The sequence below is a fragment of the Pipistrellus hanaki genome (genome assembly GCF_964339955.1).
Source record: "Pipistrellus hanaki genome assembly, chromosome: 5".
Classification (NCBI taxonomy): Eukaryota; Metazoa; Chordata; class Mammalia; order Chiroptera; family Vespertilionidae; genus Pipistrellus; species Pipistrellus hanaki.
Genome location: NC_140507.1, coordinates 79,268,024 through 79,285,589, shown reverse-complemented (window position 1 = coordinate 79,285,589; position 17,566 = coordinate 79,268,024). Strand labels below are relative to the sequence as shown.

The window sequence follows — 17,566 nt, the reverse complement described above, 5'->3', positions numbered from 1 at the left end:
TGGGCGAGAATTACAAAAAAATTTTTTTTCCTGATCTATGAGAAATAAATGTTCAAACCATAGTAAAAAAAAATTTAATAGAAGCGTGGGAAACACACAGAAATCTCTGCATCTTGCCATTGATAAGTTCTGTTAGGCAGGCATCCTGACCATTTCCTTCCCTCGCTATGAATGAGGTCTTTGTTTACTGTCCTCTGTGACCCTTGGCTCTGACCTCTGGGAGGCTCCTCACTGTCCTCGGTCCCCCACGGCTACTGCAGCAGCTTTTGCACCTCGTTTCCTGTTGGTCCAACTTGGAGGGCCTCATGGTTCAACCTTGGGACATGGTTTGATAAGCCAAGTAGTCAGAGAGTGTTCCAGCCAGGCCTCATTCCTCTCGGAATTGTAGGCATCCCATCTTGTTTCCACGCAGCTCCATGTGCAAGCAACCACAGCCAAACATTTCCTCTGATAAAGTCACCTTCTCTTTCAATTTTAAAAACTGTGGTAAAATACACACAACATAAAGTTGACCATTTTGCCCTGCCCAGTGTTGTTCAGCGGGTTAGGCATTGTCCCATGCACCAAAGGTTGCTGGTTCAAATCTCAGTCAGGACACATTGCCTGGGTTTTGGGCTTGGATCCCCAGTAGGAGGTGTGCAGGAGGCAGGCAGTTGATGTTTCTCTCTCACATGGAAGTTTTTCTCTCCCTCTCCCCATTTCTCTCTCTCTCTCTCTCTCTCTCTCTCTCTCTCTCTCTCTCTCAAGAAAACCAATACAATTTTTTGACCATCTTAACCATTTTAAGTGTACAGTTCAGCGCCATTAAATACACTCACATGGATGAGCAATGACCATCCATCTTCAGAACTTACTTACCTTGTAAAACGGAAACTCTGTCCCCATTAAACCCTAACTCCCCCTTCTCCCTCCTCAGGCACTGATAATCATTAATCTACTGTCTGCCTTTGTGATTTTGAATGTTTTAAGTACCTCATGGAAGTGGAATCATTCCGTATTTGTCTTTTTGTGACTGCCTTATTTCACTTAGCATCATGTCCTCAAGGTTCATCCATCCAACATAGTCCTCCCACCTGAATGCTGCCCTCCTTCGTTTCCTGACCTCTGTGCTTGGACCTGGGTGTTCTCTTGAGGCTGAGAAAGGCACACTATCTTGCTATAATTGCCCCCCTCAGAGCCACCTTTGTGTTATTGCTTCCCCGTGAGTCCCAGATCACCAGACTTTGTCAATTTAAATTGTAGCCTGCATGAAGGGAGACTACCTTAATATGATTACAGTCCCTTCCATCTCTGCTTGCCCAGGCCACCTCTCTCTCTCTCTTTAAACAGAGTCAAGAAGTTGCAAACACACAAATAGTGTGGCTGCTCCCAACCACTTGCCGGAGGGCTACAGACTCAATAGAAAATACACTGAGTGGCCAGATTATTATGATCTCTGAACGCATAATAATCTGGCTACTCAGTGTCTATCCTACATAATAAAAGGCTAATATGCAAATTGTCCCCTCGACCAGGATTTTGACCAGCAGGCAGGCCGGCCAACCACCCATGTCCCCTTCCCCTGGCCAGGCTGACCGGACCCCCACCCATGCAAGAATTCATGCACAGGGGCCTCTAACACACACACACACACACACACACACACACACACACACACACACACTGAGTGGCCAGATTATTATGTGTTCAGAGATCATACTAATCTGGCCACTCAGTGTAATCTGTCATGGAAGACATTGTGTAGATCACTGGCTTTCCACCTTGTATCTGTGTCGTTCATCACGACCTCATTGCTAAGTCAAATCCTCATAGTCCTAGAACACCACTTCTGGCACTTGTTACTGCAGGACCAACTTCTGGTATTCACTTTTATGTAGTTTTTGTACAGTGTGAGCTGCTATGACAAAGAGACCCTGAAACACAGTGGCTGAAAATAGAGATATATTATGTTTTCCTCATGTAACCACAGTCTAGAGGTGTGTGGTTCAGGGCTGGTAAAGTGGCTCTGCTTTAATTAAATCATGGCTTCCATCGCTGGGTTCAAAGTAACTCCTTTAGTTCCAACCATCGTATCTATATCCCAGGCTATAGGAAACAGCGTAGGGCTCAAAGGGGCATACACCCCTCCCTTTTAAGGGCTGTGAGCGTGGTGGTTAGCACGTCCATTCATATCCCACAATTTCGGCAACCCCTCATCTGTACTCCCTCACGGTGGTTTTGTCACTTAGAGAATGTCATATCAATGGAATCATATAGTGTGTAACTTTTTTGTTGTTGTTAACCCTCACCACATCTATTGATTTTTAGAGAGAGTGTAAGGGAGGGGGAGAGACACACAGAGAGAAACATCATTGTGGGAGAGACACATCGATTGGTTGCCTCCCGTGGCCAGGGATTAAGCCTGCAACCATGCCCTTGACTGGAGTCAAACCTGGAACCCTTCAGTCTGCAGGCCAATGCTCTATCCACTGAGCAAAATGGGCTAGGGCTGAACCTACAGGTTTTATTGCTGAATAGTGTTCAATGCTGAGGATGGACCACAGTCTGTTTAACCACTCATCTATGGAGGGACATTTTGATTTTTCTAGTTTTTGGCTATTACAAATAAGGCCCCTATAAACAACCATGTGCGTTTTGTGTGACTTAGTCTGTTCAAAATTCTCTCTGGCTTCCCAAGTAACTTAGAATAAAATCTGAAAAAGCACAAGGGGACCTGAGTGGGCCCCAAACACTACACCCTGTAAGCATTGGGAAACCATATGGTTGAAACACTGTACCCATTGTGTGTGTGTGTGTGTGTGTGTGTGTGTGTGTGTGTACCCATTCTTGAGTTGCTCTCACTATGGAAATCCAGACAGCACTGCCTGAGTTCGTATTCTGTCTCTTTCTCTTACAAGCTATATGACCTTGGGCAAATTCCATAACCTCTGTGAGTTTCAGTTTCCTCATCTGTAAAATAGGATAATGATAATACACCTCCCTTACCCGGCTGTTGTGAGGATTAAACGATTTAACATGTCAAAAGGGCATGGAACAGCCCCTTGCACATAAGTGCTTGACAAAAAATATGTTCACTATTTCATTACTGGCTTAGGGAGTTTAATTGGGCCTAGAAGACCCTTCTAGGAAGTTTGCATTTTATCCTGTTAACTAGAGACCTGGTGGATGAAAATTTATGCACTGGAGGGAGGGTGTCCTTCAGTCCAGCCTGCCCCTTCTCACAGTCCACCATCTCTCAGGGGCAGGAGGGGCGACCCAGCGATCAGGGGAAGGCGACACCCCTATCACACCTCTGCTGCTGCCACTGCTGGCAGTGCAAGCCTCGACTGGCCCTGGTCACCTGAGCCTCCGGCTGGCCCTGGGCAGCTGGGGGGGAGGGGCGCTGAGGGGACTGGGGACTCCAGAGGCAGGTGCGCCTGCCACCCTGGCTGGGCTGAGGGGATTGGGTGCTGCATCTTATGGCTGTGGGTGCCACCATCTTTGAAGGCATGGCAGTCAATTAGCATATTCCCTCTTTATTAGATAGGATTACAGATTGGGGTTGAGCTGGTGAGTGAGAGACAGGAAGAAGAGGGGACCTGTTTGGAGACTGTTGGAATAATACACAACAGCTCTCACAGTGATGGGGAAGAGCCTATTTAAAGTTTTTTTCAAGGTAAATGTGAGGGTTCAGGGGGACAGCAAGGGCAGATAACTCATTAGAGGAATTTTGCTAAAAAGAGGAGCAAAGGACAACAGGTAGAGAATGTGGGGCCAAAAGAGTTAAACACATTTTTTTTCCTTTTTCCTTCTCTCTTTTTAAAAAAACCGGTTAAATTAAAACCTAGGAATGATCCACTAAGTGGATCATAAAATTAACGATGAGATCCTCAGAAGAAAAATCCCAAAAGTTGTCAAGGGAAGGGAACCAGGGTGAAAATGGCAGGATTTGTCTCAGAGCAGAAGCAGAGTGGTCGGAACTAGAATTATTCTCCCTTTACTGATGGGGAGATAATTTTCCCGAGGCCAGACGGCTGGATTGCGGGTTTGAACCTTGAACCACCGTCCAGAAACTCCAAGGGCGGGACGGGGCCAACAGCGGAGGCGGGCCTACCGGAGGGGGCGGGGCATCTGCCTTTTCCGGGTTACGATTGGCTGGTGTTAGGACGAGGGGCGGGACTTGTTTGGGAAGAGGCCCCAGAAGGTGGATTTTGGGCAGCCGCCCCGTGGTCTTCCACGACCGCCCAACCTGAAGGCACGAAAAGCGGGCTGGACTCGGAAGGCCCGAAACAAGGGCCTGCGATGTGGGGGCCAATGGAAGACCACGGAAGGTGGGCCCGAGAGGGTCTTGGCAAATGGCAGACATCGATGGGCGTGGCCTCTTGTACAGTAGGGCGCGAGGCTTGCACTGCGAACCAATGAGAAGCGAGGAAAGGCGGGGCCTGTGTACCTGGCGGCCAGTAGCGACTGAGGTCTCCGAAGCGTGGCTACGACTCTGCGCACGCGCGAGTGGCCATACTCCCGGGCGCTGCCGATCAGTTTGGGTGAAAGGGACGCGGTCGGTCGCCCGGGTCACGTGACTAGGAGGTGCACTGAACTCCTGTGAAGTCATTTCTTGTGGGTGAAGGTTGAAGCGCTCCGGAGGTTGGAGAAACCTCCTGCTGTGACCTAACCTCGGGGTTGAGGTCAGGCTGGGGCTCTGGCGCGCGCTCGGGGGCGGGGCCTGACCGGTGGGGCTCTCCACTGGGGCTGAGATTCGGCACCTCCTTGACGTACAAGGTAGGCGATTCCTGGAGACGTAGGTAAGAGGGGAAGAAAACGATTTTGAAGCCATTGTAGTTGCATGGACCTGTAGTCACCTAGTCTGGGGGTGTGTTGGCAACTTAAGGGTGGGAGCCTCGCGTGGCAAGGGGCTGGGTCTGGATTCCGAGGGGCGTGGGCTGACCTGGAGGGGCGTGGCTTCCGACCAAGCTTAACACGAAGGGGCGTGGCCAGGCAGAGACTCCGAGGGAAGGGCGTGGCCCGGGATCCGTGCGGGAGACGGGGCGTGCCTTCCTCCGGGTAATTTATCACTGTTTTCTGGCCCTGGAACTGCCCTTTCTCCCTTAGGTGTCGCCGCAAGGAGATGTCCTCGGCCGCCGCCGCCGCCGCTGCGGGGAGCTTCTTCCCCTCCTTCCAGCTCCTGGTCTGCGGGTCACTAGTGGCTGCCGTGCTGGGCGCCGCGTATCGCCTGGGGCTTTTATATCGGTTGATGCACAAGGTGCGAGGGGGCACCAATGGGAGGCTAGTTGGGGGCAGCCAAAGGAAGACCTAGCCAGGCACTGTCAGGAGAGTCTTTTCAGGGCCCCACCCCATACAAGCCCTGGACTTTGCCTTGTGAGAGGTAGTTGGGAAGTGACAGCTGCCAGGGCACTCAACACACTATCCACCTCCTTCCCCAGGGGCCTCGCATCCTTTTCCCTGAACACGGGGGGCGGTGGGGAGGGGGGTGTCATTGCTACTGCTAGGAAGGCAAGCACAGGAGAATGTGGCTGGGACATTTGGTCTCTGCTGAGCTCTGTGTTTCAGAGTGATTATCTCATGTACCCAACATGCCCCAGAATAGATGCCCTTGTTTCTGTCTGCATTTTCCTCGGAGAAAACTGAGGGTCAGAGAGGTTGTGTGGTAGCTTGCCTCAAATGACCTCTTTGGGGGAAAAGCTTGACCTGTCTCTGAACTACTTGGCACCTCCGAAATTTACTCCTTCCCCAGATTCCTTCCCCAATCTTTCCTAGCCTGGAGCAACCTGAACTTCCTCTTTTAGACAGAAGCAGCACGGCTGGCCTTGAGGACTTGTGGAGCTTTAAGGCAAAGGGCTGTTGGTGTTTGGGGTTGTGTGCAAGCTGGGCTGGGAGCCTGCTCCCTCTGCCAGGCATTTGGTGGCTGGCAGCTTGTCAGCTGGGCCTGGCCCAGCAGTGGGAGAGAATCTGTTGGTCTGGAGTCAACAGTCAGGCTGCCAGGCCCTGATATCGGAGGGTAGGCAGTCCTGGAGTCACAGCAGATAACTCCTGCCCTGTGCTTTTGGCCACAGTTCTCTGGGTGTTATAGATCCACCTTCCCCCTCTCCCTGATTCTCCCAACATCCCTGGCAGACCATGTAACAGAGCAGGGTGCTTAACAATGTTGATTTTAATGGGACTTTGAATCTTGCTTGGGCAAGTCTTGGTCCCCTTAGCTGTAAAAGGACATACAGTTGACCCTTGACTAACATGGGTCCTCTTATGTGCAGATTTCCCCCCCCCCCCAATAAATACAGAATACAATAAATGTGCTTTTTCTTCCCTATGACTTTCTTTTTCTAAATATATTTTTATTATTTCAGAGAGGAAGAGAGAGGGAGAGAGAATAATTGATTGGCTGCCTCCTGCATACCCCACACGGGATCGAGTCCACAACCTGGGCTTGTGTCCTGACTGGGAATGAAGCCTTGACCTCCGGGTTCATAGGTCGACTCTCAACTACTGAGCCTTACCAGCTGGGCTTTCCTGTGATTTTCTTAATAATGTAATTTTCCCTCCTAGCTTATTTTATTGTAAGAATACAGCATAGCCAAAACAGGTTTGGCTCAGTGGATAGAGCATCGGCCTGCAGACTGAAGGGTCCCGGGTTTGATTCCGGTCAAGGGCATGTACCTTGGTTGGGGGCACATCCCCAGTAGGGGGTGTGCAAGAGGCAGCTGATCGATGACTCTCTCTCATAGATGTTCCTAACTCTCTATCCCTCTCTCTTCCTCTGTGTAAAAAAAATCAATGAAATATATATTAAAAAAATACAGCATAATCTACATATAACCTACAATATATGTGTTATTCAAATGTTTATATTATTGATAAGACTTCTGGTTAATAGACTGTTAGTAGTTAAATTTTGGGGGAGTCAGAAGTTATTAATGAATTTTTGACTCTAACCCCTGTGTTGTTCAAGGGTCAACTGTAATGACATGAGGATGGTAAGATGATGTGCCTTCCCCACATCCCTCTGGCCCTGCTCCCTCCCTCCTTCCCGAGTGTGAGGATCACCCCTCTACCCACCTGCCCTGGTACCCTTGCCCTGCTTCTTGACAGTCTTCCTCTTCCGCTTCATGGGCCTAGGTGGACACGGTGAGCATCCAGCATGGCGGGGAGAGCGTGGCGGCCGTGCTGAGGGCCCATGGTGTGAAGTTCCTCTTCACGCTAGTTGGTGGGCATATTTCCCCGCTGCTGGTGGCCTGCGAGAAGCGGGGCATCCGCGTGGTGGACACGCGCCATGAAGTCACAGCCGTGTTTGCTGCTGATGCTGTGGCCCGCCTGACTGGTGAGGGCAGAGCAGAGAGGGCTAGAAGCTGGGATGGGGGGGGGGTCTTTGAGGGGCAGGGTTTTCTTTGGGGGGTGGATAGGATGGGCATGGGTGCAGAGGGTGACAGGGTCTGTGTTCCAGGAACGGTGGGCGTGGTGGCAGTGACGGCAGGCCCTGGCCTCACCAACACAGTGACAGCAGTGAAGAATGCCCAGATAGCCCAGTCCCCAGTACTGCTTCTGGGTGGGGCCGCCAGTACTCTGCTGAAGGTACCCTGCCCTCACGAGGTGGTAGGGGCTCCAGGGAGGTCTGAAGGGCTCCTACCCCATAACTCCCTCGAACCCGTTTCCACCAGAACCGGGGCGCACTCCAGGCCATCGATCAGATGTCCTTGTTCCGGCCACTCTGCAAGTTTTGTGCTTCTGTGAACAGGGTGCGGGACATCATGCCCACTCTGAGGACTGCAATGGCAGCTGCCCAGTCGGGCACCCCAGGTAGGTGGTAGAGGGCAGGGTAGTGGTCAGGTCCTAAGACCTGGGGATTAGGGAAGTCCAGCAAGCTCAGTGTCCTCCCTGCTCCCGCAGGCCCTGTGTTTGTGGAGCTGCCCATCGATGTGCTGTATCCCTACTTCATGGTCCAGAAGGAGATGGTGCCAGCCAACCCACCCAAGGGCCTCATGGGTCGAGCAGTTTATTGGTGGGTAGCCCCACTCCCACCATGACTTCCTCCCTTCTCCTGCAACCTTTTGCCAGCATTTATCCCTCTTTGAACCATTTATTGGTTTGCACATTAATGGAGAGGATTCTAGGTGGAGGGTATAGCATATGCAAAGGTCCTAAGGCAGGAACGAACTTGGTGGGTTGGGAAAGCAAGGTGGCCTGTGGCAGCAGCAGGTGAGCAAAGAGGAGAGGGGATGGGGCTAAGTTTAGAGCAGCCAGCATGGCTTACTGGGAGTGCCTGCAGTTTTATTTTGAATTTGAGGTCCATTAAGAAGCATTGCAGGGCCTTCATCAATGGTGTGGGGTACCCTGATTCAGGCTTTTATTATGTTTCTCTGGCTGTTTGGAGAATGGACTGTGGTTGGGTGGAAGGTGGGAAGCCAGGGAGGAGGGGTGGTGGTGCCCAGGATGAGAGGCGATGATGGCCTGGATCTGGGTGTGGCTGTAGGATGCAGAGACAAGGATGGGTCACTTATGAGTACCTGGAGAAAGGGACTGGAGTGGGTCCCTGCAGGCCTGTGACATGGGCACAGCTCACTCTGGGGCTTTGAGTGGCAAGTGGCTAGGATCTTGGAGAGAGCAGGGTAGTGGGGCTGGTCCGGGAGAAACCTGAAGGGTTTAAAAGAGCTAAGGAGTTTGAGGGGCACTACCTTCAGGTGAGCAGATAAAGGGGGTAGGGGCACAGCTCAAGTGGAGGTATGTGAAAGGGTCCATTTTTGGTCACCACTAGGTGGGCCTGGCTGAAACTGCACTGGAGGAGGAAGAATCAATTCTCCCCCGCCACTCCCTTTTGCCTGTCCTTGCCCCTGCTCCTTCCAGTCCTCCTTTATATATTTAGCAAGTGCGCTATGTGCCATGTATGACATGGGTCATAGGTGACAGTAAATAAGACAGACAAGTTCCAGAACCCTGGGCATGGGAGATGCACCTTGAGGGGCAGTTCAAGGAGTAGCGGTTTTACTCCGTGTCTCTTATGACAACCCTTCAAATGAAGGTATTTTACTGAAGGGTTTGCATGAAGTCATCCAGCTTGTTAATGGCACCCGAGGATTCAGCCTGGAGGAGCCTTCAGCACTTGACCCACAGAGCTGTGTGCCGTCTCTGATGAGTGAAATGGAAGTTCAGAAACATGGTTCAAATCCAGGACCGCCGCTAACTAGCTGTGTTAACTAGAGCAAATGGTTAAACCGTTTCCCCACATTTCTATTGAGATATAATTGACACACAGCACTCTGAGTTGGTGTGCAGCATAATGATTTGACTTCCATATAATGTGATCAAACCTTTCTTGGCTTCAGCTTCCCCATCTGTAAAATGGATGAACGTTGTCTGCTTTTCTTTCTAGACTAAGAGTCTGTGAAGAATAAAATGAGATAGTTTCGGTAGTGCAGATGCTGAAATCTAAAGGAATTAACCACTATTATCCTATACTAAAGGCCCGGTGCATGGATTCGTGCACTGTTGGGGTCCCTTGGCCTGGCCTGCATTCTCTTGTAATCCTGGACCCCTTGGGGGATGTCAGAGAGCTGGTTTTGGCCCAATCCCTGCAGGCCAGGCTGAGGGACATTACCAGCGCACAAATCTATGCACAAGGCCTCTAGTAATGCATTTAAGGTCTTTGGTTAATCTCTTCCTGCCCTCTCCCCTCAGTTCTTTCCTCTGACATTCATCAGTCTGTTCCATTTGTCCAGGCCTGCATTGAGTGTCTGCCACCTGGTGGTCAGTACAGGTCTTAGCTTAGGCTTTTATATATATACTAGAAGCCTAGTACACGAAATTTGTGCATGGGGCAGGGTATCCCTCTGCCCAGCCTGCACCATCTCCAATCTGGGACATCCCTCTCACAATCCAGGACTGCTGGCTCCCAACTGCTTGCCTGCCTGCCTTCCTGATTGCCCTTAACTGCTCTGCCTGCCAGCCTGATCATCCCCTAACCACTCCCCTGCCAGCCTGATTGATGTCTAACTGCTTCCCTGCCAGCCTATTTGCCCTCAACTTCCCTCCTTTGCCAGCCTGGTCACACCTAACTGCCCTCCCCTACAAGCTTGATCGCTCCAACTTTCCTCCCTTGCAGGCCTGGTCTCTCCCAACTGCTCTCCCCTGCTGGCCATCTTGTGGTCCTCATGGGGGCAGGATCTTTGACCACATGGGGGCAGCCATCTTGTGTGTTGGAGTGATGGTCAATCTGCATATTACTCTTTTATTAGGCAGGATAGAGGCCTTGTGCATGGGTGGGGGCCAGTTGGTTTGCCCTGAAGGGTGTCCCGGATCAGAGTGGGGGTTCCCTTGGGGTGTGGGGTGGCCTGGGTGAGAGGCCTGTGGTGGTTTTTAGGCCGGCCATGCCCCCTGGCGACCCAAGCAGAGGCCCTGGTATCTGGGGTTTATTTATTTTCTACAATTGAAACTTTGTATCCTGGAGCGGAACCAAGTCTTCTGCTTGCTCTGTGGCAGCAGCCATTTCTGTTGGGATTTATCTATCTTCTGTGATTGAAACTTTGTAGCCTTAAGCAGAGGCCTGGGCCGGCCAGGGTGTGCGGAAAGCTTGGCTTCCTCCATCCTCCCTCCTGCTCTCTGTGGCCACAGCTATCTTGGTTGGGCTAATTTGCATACTTGCTCCTGCTTAGCTTTTGGGTGTGGCTTTTGGGCATGGCTTGTGGGTATAGCAGAGTGATGGTTAATTTGCATATTATTCTTTTATTAGATAGGACTAGAGGCCTGGTGCATGAAATTTTTGCCGGTGGTGGGGGGTGATGTTCCTCAGCACAGCCCAGTGCACGAAATTTGTGCATGGTTGGAGGGGGTGTGTCCCTCAGCCCAGCCTGTACCCTCTCCAAACTGGGACCCCTCGAGGGATGTCTGACTGTCTGTTTAGGCCCGATCCCACCGGCAGTCAGACATCCTCTCACAATTGGGACTGCTGGCTCCTAACTGCCCACCTGCCTGCCTGCCAGATTCCCCCTAACTGCTTCTGCCTATCAGCCTGATCACCCCCTAACTGCTACTTGACGGCCTGATTAACACCTAACTGCTCCCTGCCATCCTGATTGCCCCCAACTGCCCTCCCCTGCTGGTCTGATCTCACCCCCAATTGCCCTCTCCTGCCAGCCTGATCTTGCACCCGGCTGTCCTCCCCTGCTGGCCTGGTTGCCCCCAACTACTCTTCCCTGCAGGCCTGATCTCGCCTCCAACTGCTCTCCTCTGCTGGCCAATTTGGTTCTGATTGGTCACTTTCTATGCCAGTCAGCATCAAAAATTCCATCTCCTAGGCAGCCATTGGCTTTTCACACTTCACCCAGATTTGGTTCTGATTGGTCAGTTTCTATGCCAGTCAGCATCAAAAATTCCATCTCCTAGGCAGCCATTGGCTTTTCACACTTCACCCAGATTTGGTTCTGATTGGTCAGTTTCTATGCCAGTCAGAGTCACTGGGCCTATCAACGGGGCCTGATCAGAAAGGCGGGGCTGATCAGCAACCCCAGTGGAGGCCTGGAGAGAAATGGAGGTGTGGCTGCTGAGAGAAAGAGAGAGGCAAGTGTTGATCAACAGCTGCCACAGAGGCTATAGATCAGACCCTGCTTCTCTCTTCAGGCCTCTCTCTGGGCCTGATTCGCAGCCCCCTCAGCAGTCAGTGCTGGGCTGCCATGGCAACCCAACTCTGACTGCAGGACTGATTTCTGGTTGGTAGAGCCTTCGGTTATGATGGACCCAGGGTTTTTATATATTAGGATAGATAATAAAAGACTAATATGCTAAGTGTCTGGTCGTCTGGTTGTCCATTCAACCAATCAAAGCATAATATGCTAATGATACCTTAAGGCTGCTCAATTGCTCGCTATGACTTGCACTGACCACAGGAGGCAGACAGTTGACCAGTCACTATGACATGCACTGACCACCAGGGGTCAGATGCTCCAACCAATAGGTTAGCTTGTTGCTGGGATCTGACCAATCAGGACTGAGTGATAGACCAGGCACGCCCTGGAGCCCTCCCCAGCTGGCCAACCTCCTGTGTCCCTCCTTGGCCCTGATCATGCACAGGTGGTCATGCACAGGTTGGGTTCCTTGACCTGGCCTGTGCCCTCTTGCAATCCAGGACCCCTTGGGGGATGTCAGAGAGCTGGTTTTGGCCCAGTGGCAGAACAACTAGTTGCTGTGATGTGCATTGACCACCAGGGGGCAGATACTCAATGTAGGAGCTTGCCTCTGGTGTCAGTGCACTCCCACACGAGGGGGCACTGCTCAGCCAGAAGTTGGGCTTATGGCTGGTGAGCACAGCGCTGGTGGCGGGAGCCTCTCGCGCCTCTGCGGCAGTGCTAAGGATGTCCAACTGAGGCTTAGGTGGGGAGCGGGCCTAAGCTGTCAGTTGGATATCCCCCGAGGGCTCCTGGACTGTGAGAGGGCTCAGGCCAGGCTGCGGGACCCCCCTGAATGTACGAATGTTGTGCACCGGTCTTCTAGTTTTAAATAAGAACAGGGCTGATTCCAGTGTCATGCCAGGTGAAAGGCAAGTTGTCTCCTATCCTTCCCTCAGCACGGTTAGGGAACCAGAAGTAGAGAGTGGGATCAGGGGTCCTAACGCATAGGAAATGGCAGGAGTCATATCTGGGAGGCAGACGTTTTAAGCAGTTCTGACAGCCTCTTTGCTCCCTGGCCTCAGAGTCCCCTCCACCTCCCCTCCTCTCAGGCTGGCTTTTGCCTTTTCTTTCCATGTTGGGGGTCTCCATGGTTCCTTCTTGGTCTCTTCTTATTCTCTGCTGTCTTGACTCCAAAGAGAAACAGAAGCTTCCCGTTCTGACTGCTTCCTGTCAACACCCATGTATCTGGTTTTGGCTGGATTGGGTGTTCTTAAGGGCAGGGCTGAGCAGGATTTATCTGTGTATCTCCAGAGCCCTACATGGGCTTCATGGACAGCCAGGGCCCTGTGACCCAGTGAGTAAGGAGACAGAAGGGGATGTCAGAAGCTAGAGAAAGGCAGGCGTACTGATGATGTGAATAGCTCCACTGGCGGAGGGTTTTGCAAAGTGCTTTATATCCTAAATGGTTAGTTCACTGAACCTTGGGAGGGAGGCTTCTTTTAACATTTTACAGAGCAGTATGCTCAGAAAAGTTACGTCATTTGCCCAAAGTCACACAGTTAGGAAGCGGCAGAGCCACCTCTGCCTAACCCTATAGCTGTGGCCCTGATCCTGGCACTCCATGCCTGTGTCCCTTGTTTCTGAGGGTCTGTGTCAGGTCGGAGTGGTCATCAGAAGCTTCCAAGGGGAAACTGGCTGCTAGAGACTTGATCACTGGGGTTTGTCCATGGGCCATGGCTCGACCACCCCGGTGCCTGTCCAGCTTCCCCCTGCAGCTCCTGAAACCTCAGTAATGAATCCTGGTAACCACCCTTTCCTTTCCTCTTCACAGGTACTTAGAGAATTACCTGGCCAATCTCTTTGCAGGAGCTTGGGAGCCTCGGCCCGAAGGGCCCCTGCCTCTGGATATCCCCCAGGCATCGCCCCAGCAGGTAAATTGTCTCTTTCCTGGCCGAGGACCCCACCTGGTAGGACAGCCTCTCCCTGAGTCAGTATTGGGACTTTGATCTTGGGGGCTAATGGTGACTCAGGGTCTGCTCTTTGAGCTCCACCTCTTGCCCCAGGTTCAGCGCTGTGTGGAGATCTTGAGTCGGGCCAAAAGGCCCCTTGTGGTGCTGGGGAGCCAGGCCCTACTGCCCCCGACACCTGCCAGCAAGCTTCGGTGAGAAGCCTCAGCCCTGCCTTTACCATCACATTCCCGGCCCCTGGTCCCCTGGTGCCTTGTGGGGACTGGCAGGCCTGTGGCCACACTCACTCCTGTTTACCTGGACCTGCAGGGCTGCCGTGGAGACTCTGGGCGTCCCCTGCTTCCTGGGCGGGATGGCACGGGGGCTGCTGGGCCGGAACCACCCCCTGCACATCCGGCAGAACCGCAGTGCCGCCCTGAAGAAGGCAGACGTCGTCCTCCTGGCAGGTGGGCTTCAGCCTGCACCCCCCCTTTCCTTTCCCTCACTCCAGGATCCCCTTACCCTGCGATCCTGCCCCCCTGCCCCCCTAATCTGGCACTCACTGGCCCTACCGCTTCCCCTTTCAAGGTTTTTGAATTTGAATTTCACCTGAATTCTTGCCATGTTGTAGTTGTATCTGTGACCCAGCTTTGCGCAAGGGAGGACACGCAGATAGTGGGCTCTGTGGGACTTTCTGCACAGCATTTGCATTTGTACACGTCAGACAGCATTTACACTTTATACAGCGTGTACACAGACGGCATATATAATACATTTCCACATAAAGTGCTTTGAAGTCTGCCGGACACATAATACTTGTATCAGTTAGCGATTGCTGTGTAATACCATTCCAAAATTCAGTGGCTTAAAATGCAATTATTATTTCTCAAGACCCACCAACAGGTAAGGTGGTCGTTTTTCTGGTTTCGGCAGGGCTCATTCAGGAGTCTGCGGTTGGGGAGGCAGGAGGGCAGCTGTGCTGATCTAGGGCGGGCTGGCTCCGATACTGGGGGATTGGCTGGGGCTGTAGCTGGGTTGGCGTGGCCTCAGCTAGGATTCTGAGTTCTCTCTCTTCTCTGCCTCCTCCTCCATGTTCCTCATCGTCCAGCAGGCCGGCTTGGGCTGGTTCACTTGTCGGAGGATGAGAAACATGTAGGGCGGGGGGAGCAAGGTTATTGAAAGGAGAGCGGGGACGCTGCAAGGCTCATGGAAGCCTGGTCTCAGGCACGCATGCCAGCACTCCTGACACATCCTGCTGGCCAGAGCACACCCCGAGGCCAGCCCAGGGTTAAGGGCTGGGGAGCTGGGTCCATGGAGAAGTGAAGAACGGGTACCCTTTTATATTCAGTCTGCTACGGTGGATTAAATTAGGTAGTCGGCCTCCCCCAGGCACTGGTCCTCCGTCCACGGTTCCCGTCTCCCACCCTAGGAGTTGTGTGTGACTTCCGTCTGTCCTATGGCCGTGTCCTCAGCCGAAGCAGCAAGATCATCATTGTCAACCGTAACCGGAAAGAGATGTTGATCAACTCAGACATGTTCTGGAAGCCCCAGGAAGCTGTGCAGGGTGAGCTCCTAACGCCCCACAAACGTGCTCCTGGCCCTCTCCTGGCCTCTGCTGTGGCCGGCTCTAGCTGGGTTCTGGGTTCTGGACCTTGTCAGAGGGAGCACCCGGTCAGCCAGAGCCATAGATTCGGCTTTCGGATTGATGAGTGCTTCTGGGTGAACACATGGTGAGTGTGCACCAGAGAGGAGGCCTGGGAATGTGCATGTGGTCGTGTGCTGCAAATCCTCTCCCGCTGCTGTTAGGACAGAGAGCTCACTCCTTGGCCCCTGAGGTCTGTCAACCTGTCATAACCTCAACCCCTGATCAGTCCTCTCCCCTGGCTTTTGTGTCCCTCTTTGCCCGTCGTTGAAGGACATTGAATTTCCTGCAGTGTTGGTGACAGGGAACTCTGCCAAGCAGAGAAGGGCAGTTCATTCATGTCTGGGAAGGCCCACTGTAGCAGTTGGGTGGGCAGCAAGTTGGAGGCCAGGCGGTGTCCAAGGGCCTGTTAAACTGGGTCAGGACAGAAATAACAAAGCCTGGATCGAGGATGGACAGGGAAAGAGAAACTCAACTTCTCTGCGCCTCGAGGTGATTATTTCCGAATGCAGATGACGAAAAGCACACCACCACCAGCTTGTGTGTCTGCTCACAAGCACTGTGTGTGCCCGGGTGGTAGAGAGGTACCTGGCAGATGGGGGTGTTTTCAGCGAGCTCTCTCGGAGGAAGAACTGAAAGGACCGAATGATCTGGGGTGTGATGGGGAGGCTGGCGATGAGGTTGGCTTGGGTTTCTAATCCACTTTATCCTCCCTAAATCCTGTTTCTCCAGCCTTGCCCTCCCTCTCATCCTGGCTGCCCTAACCTGGTTCCCAGTATGTTTTCCCTGGTTTGCTCAAGGAGTGCCCTGGCCTGCTCCTTGCCTCCTGTTCCAATGCTGCTGTTGGCTTCCTGTTGGCTTGGGCCTCCTGTGCAGCTGTGCCCTCTTCCTTCCCCAGGAGACGTGGGCTCCTTTGTGTTGAAGCTGGTGGAGGGCCTCCAGGGCCAGACCTGGGCCTCAGACTGGGCAGAGGAGCTGCGGCAAGCCGACCAGCAGAAGGAGAAGTCCTTCCGGTGGGGGCAGGTGGACATGGAGGGTGGTGGGTTCCCAGCAAGGTGTGCTCCCGGTCCTGCTGACCTGCATGGTCCATTGCAGGGAGAAGGCAACGATGCCTGTATCCCAACACCTGAACCCAGTGCGGGTGCTGCAGCTGGTGGAAGAAACTTTGCCTGACAACTCGATTCTGGTGGTAGATGGCGGGGACTTTGTGGGCACCGCTGCCCACCTGGTGCAGCCCCGTGGCCCCCTGTGCTGGCTCGATCCTGGTAAGGAAGGGCCTACGCCTGGGGCAGCTTGCACCATCCAGTCCCCTTCACACACACATGCTCTTGGTTCTCCTAGGGGCCTTCGGGACTCTGGGGGTTGGTGCAGGATTTGCACTTGGGGCCAAACTGTGCCGGCCAGATGCCGAGGTGAGTCAGAGCCTGGAGGCAGAGGGCTTGCTGTTGTTTTGGACCGTGAACAACCCCAACTATGTCCTGTCCCACCTCAGGTCTGGTGCCTCTTTGGGGATGGAGCTTTCGGGTACAGCCTCATCGAATTTGACACCTTTGTCAGACACAAGGTAACCGGCTGTCCCCGGTGAAGCCTGAGGTTCTGGGAGATGTCCTCAGGGCGGGCTGGGCTGGGGAGGGGGTTGCTTCTGGCTGGCCAAGCCCGGGGCTGAATATTGTGGCCTGGCCTCCTTCTCTCCCTGCAGATCCCAGTGATGGCCTTGATAGGGAATGATGCTGGCTGGACCCAGATTTCTCGGGAGCAGGTGCCCTCTTTGGGCAGCAATGTGGCCTGTGGCCTGGCCTACACTGGTGAGGGGCCTGGCCTGGGGGAGGCTGTTCCTGGCTCGGCTGGGTGTGTCCTTCTCTCTTGGGCTGCCTGCATGGGCTGATCCCTGCCACCATCTGACTTGATCTCCCTTTTTAGATTATCACAAAGCAGCCGTGGGTCTGGGGGCCCAGGGCTTGCTGCTCTCACGGGAGAATGAGGATCAGGTGGTGAAGGTGCTTCGTGATGCCCAGCAGCAGTGCCGAGATGGCCACCCAGTCGTCGTCAACATCCTCATTGGGAGGACAGACTTCCGCGATGGCTCCATTGCTGTGTAGAGCCTCGTGGGTGCCTTCCCACACCTGGACTGCTTAGCCGGTCTGGAGTCTCTGCCTTGCCTGCTCTGGGCTGTCCCATGGGGCTCAGTGACCCCACAGTCCTCCCTGAGGTCAGGGAGGGGCTGGCAGGGTCAGGGTTCAGAGAGGCCCCCTGGAAGTACAGGAGAGCTCTGGGGCCTTTCTCTTTGTGGTCCCAATTATGCCCTTTCTCTCTCTCTCTCTCTCTCTCTTTTTTTTCTTACACACTGAATAAACCACCTCTGGTCCACGGGGGCCCAAATACTCATCCCA

General features: G+C 53.1%; 1 protein-coding gene across 3 annotated transcripts; it reads left to right on the top strand.

Moving 5' to 3' along the window:
- Positions 1–4,446: 4,446 nt before the first annotated feature.
- Positions 4,447–17,561, top strand: ILVBL (ilvB acetolactate synthase like). Of its 3 annotated transcripts, none has more exons than XM_084885919.1 (16): positions 4,447–4,566; positions 5,089–5,239; positions 7,111–7,312; positions 7,436–7,563; positions 7,650–7,788; positions 7,879–7,990; positions 13,420–13,519; positions 13,652–13,749; positions 13,865–14,001; positions 14,964–15,098; positions 16,075–16,189; positions 16,272–16,441; positions 16,518–16,588; positions 16,669–16,740; positions 16,876–16,981; positions 17,097–17,561. In XM_084885919.1, exons 2-16 carry the CDS (start codon positions 5,105–5,107, stop codon positions 17,273–17,275), a joined length of 1,899 nt encoding a protein of 632 aa, XP_084742045.1. In that variant the 5' UTR covers positions 4,447–4,566; positions 5,089–5,104; the 3' UTR covers positions 17,276–17,561. The 3 variants fall into 3 exon arrangements, with proteins under 3 accessions (XP_084742045.1, XP_084742046.1, XP_084742047.1); XM_084885920.1 differs by having other exon boundaries at positions 4,474–4,758; XM_084885921.1 differs by having other exon boundaries at positions 4,474–4,781.
- Positions 17,562–17,566: the final 5 nt, after the last annotated feature.

Excerpts from the sequence above, each read along its gene's own strand:
- ILVBL (XM_084885919.1), top strand. The coding sequence starts at position 5,105 with ATGTCCTCGGCCGCCGCCGCCGCCGCTGCGGGGAGCTTCTTCCCCTCC. Across the intron at positions 13,520-13,651 it reads CCCAGGCATCGCCCCAGCAG|GTTCAGCGCTGTGTGGAGAT; the intron begins GTAAATTGTCTC and ends CTCTTGCCCCAG. Across the intron at positions 13,750-13,864 it reads ACACCTGCCAGCAAGCTTCG|GGCTGCCGTGGAGACTCTGG; the intron begins GTGAGAAGCCTC and ends CTGGACCTGCAG.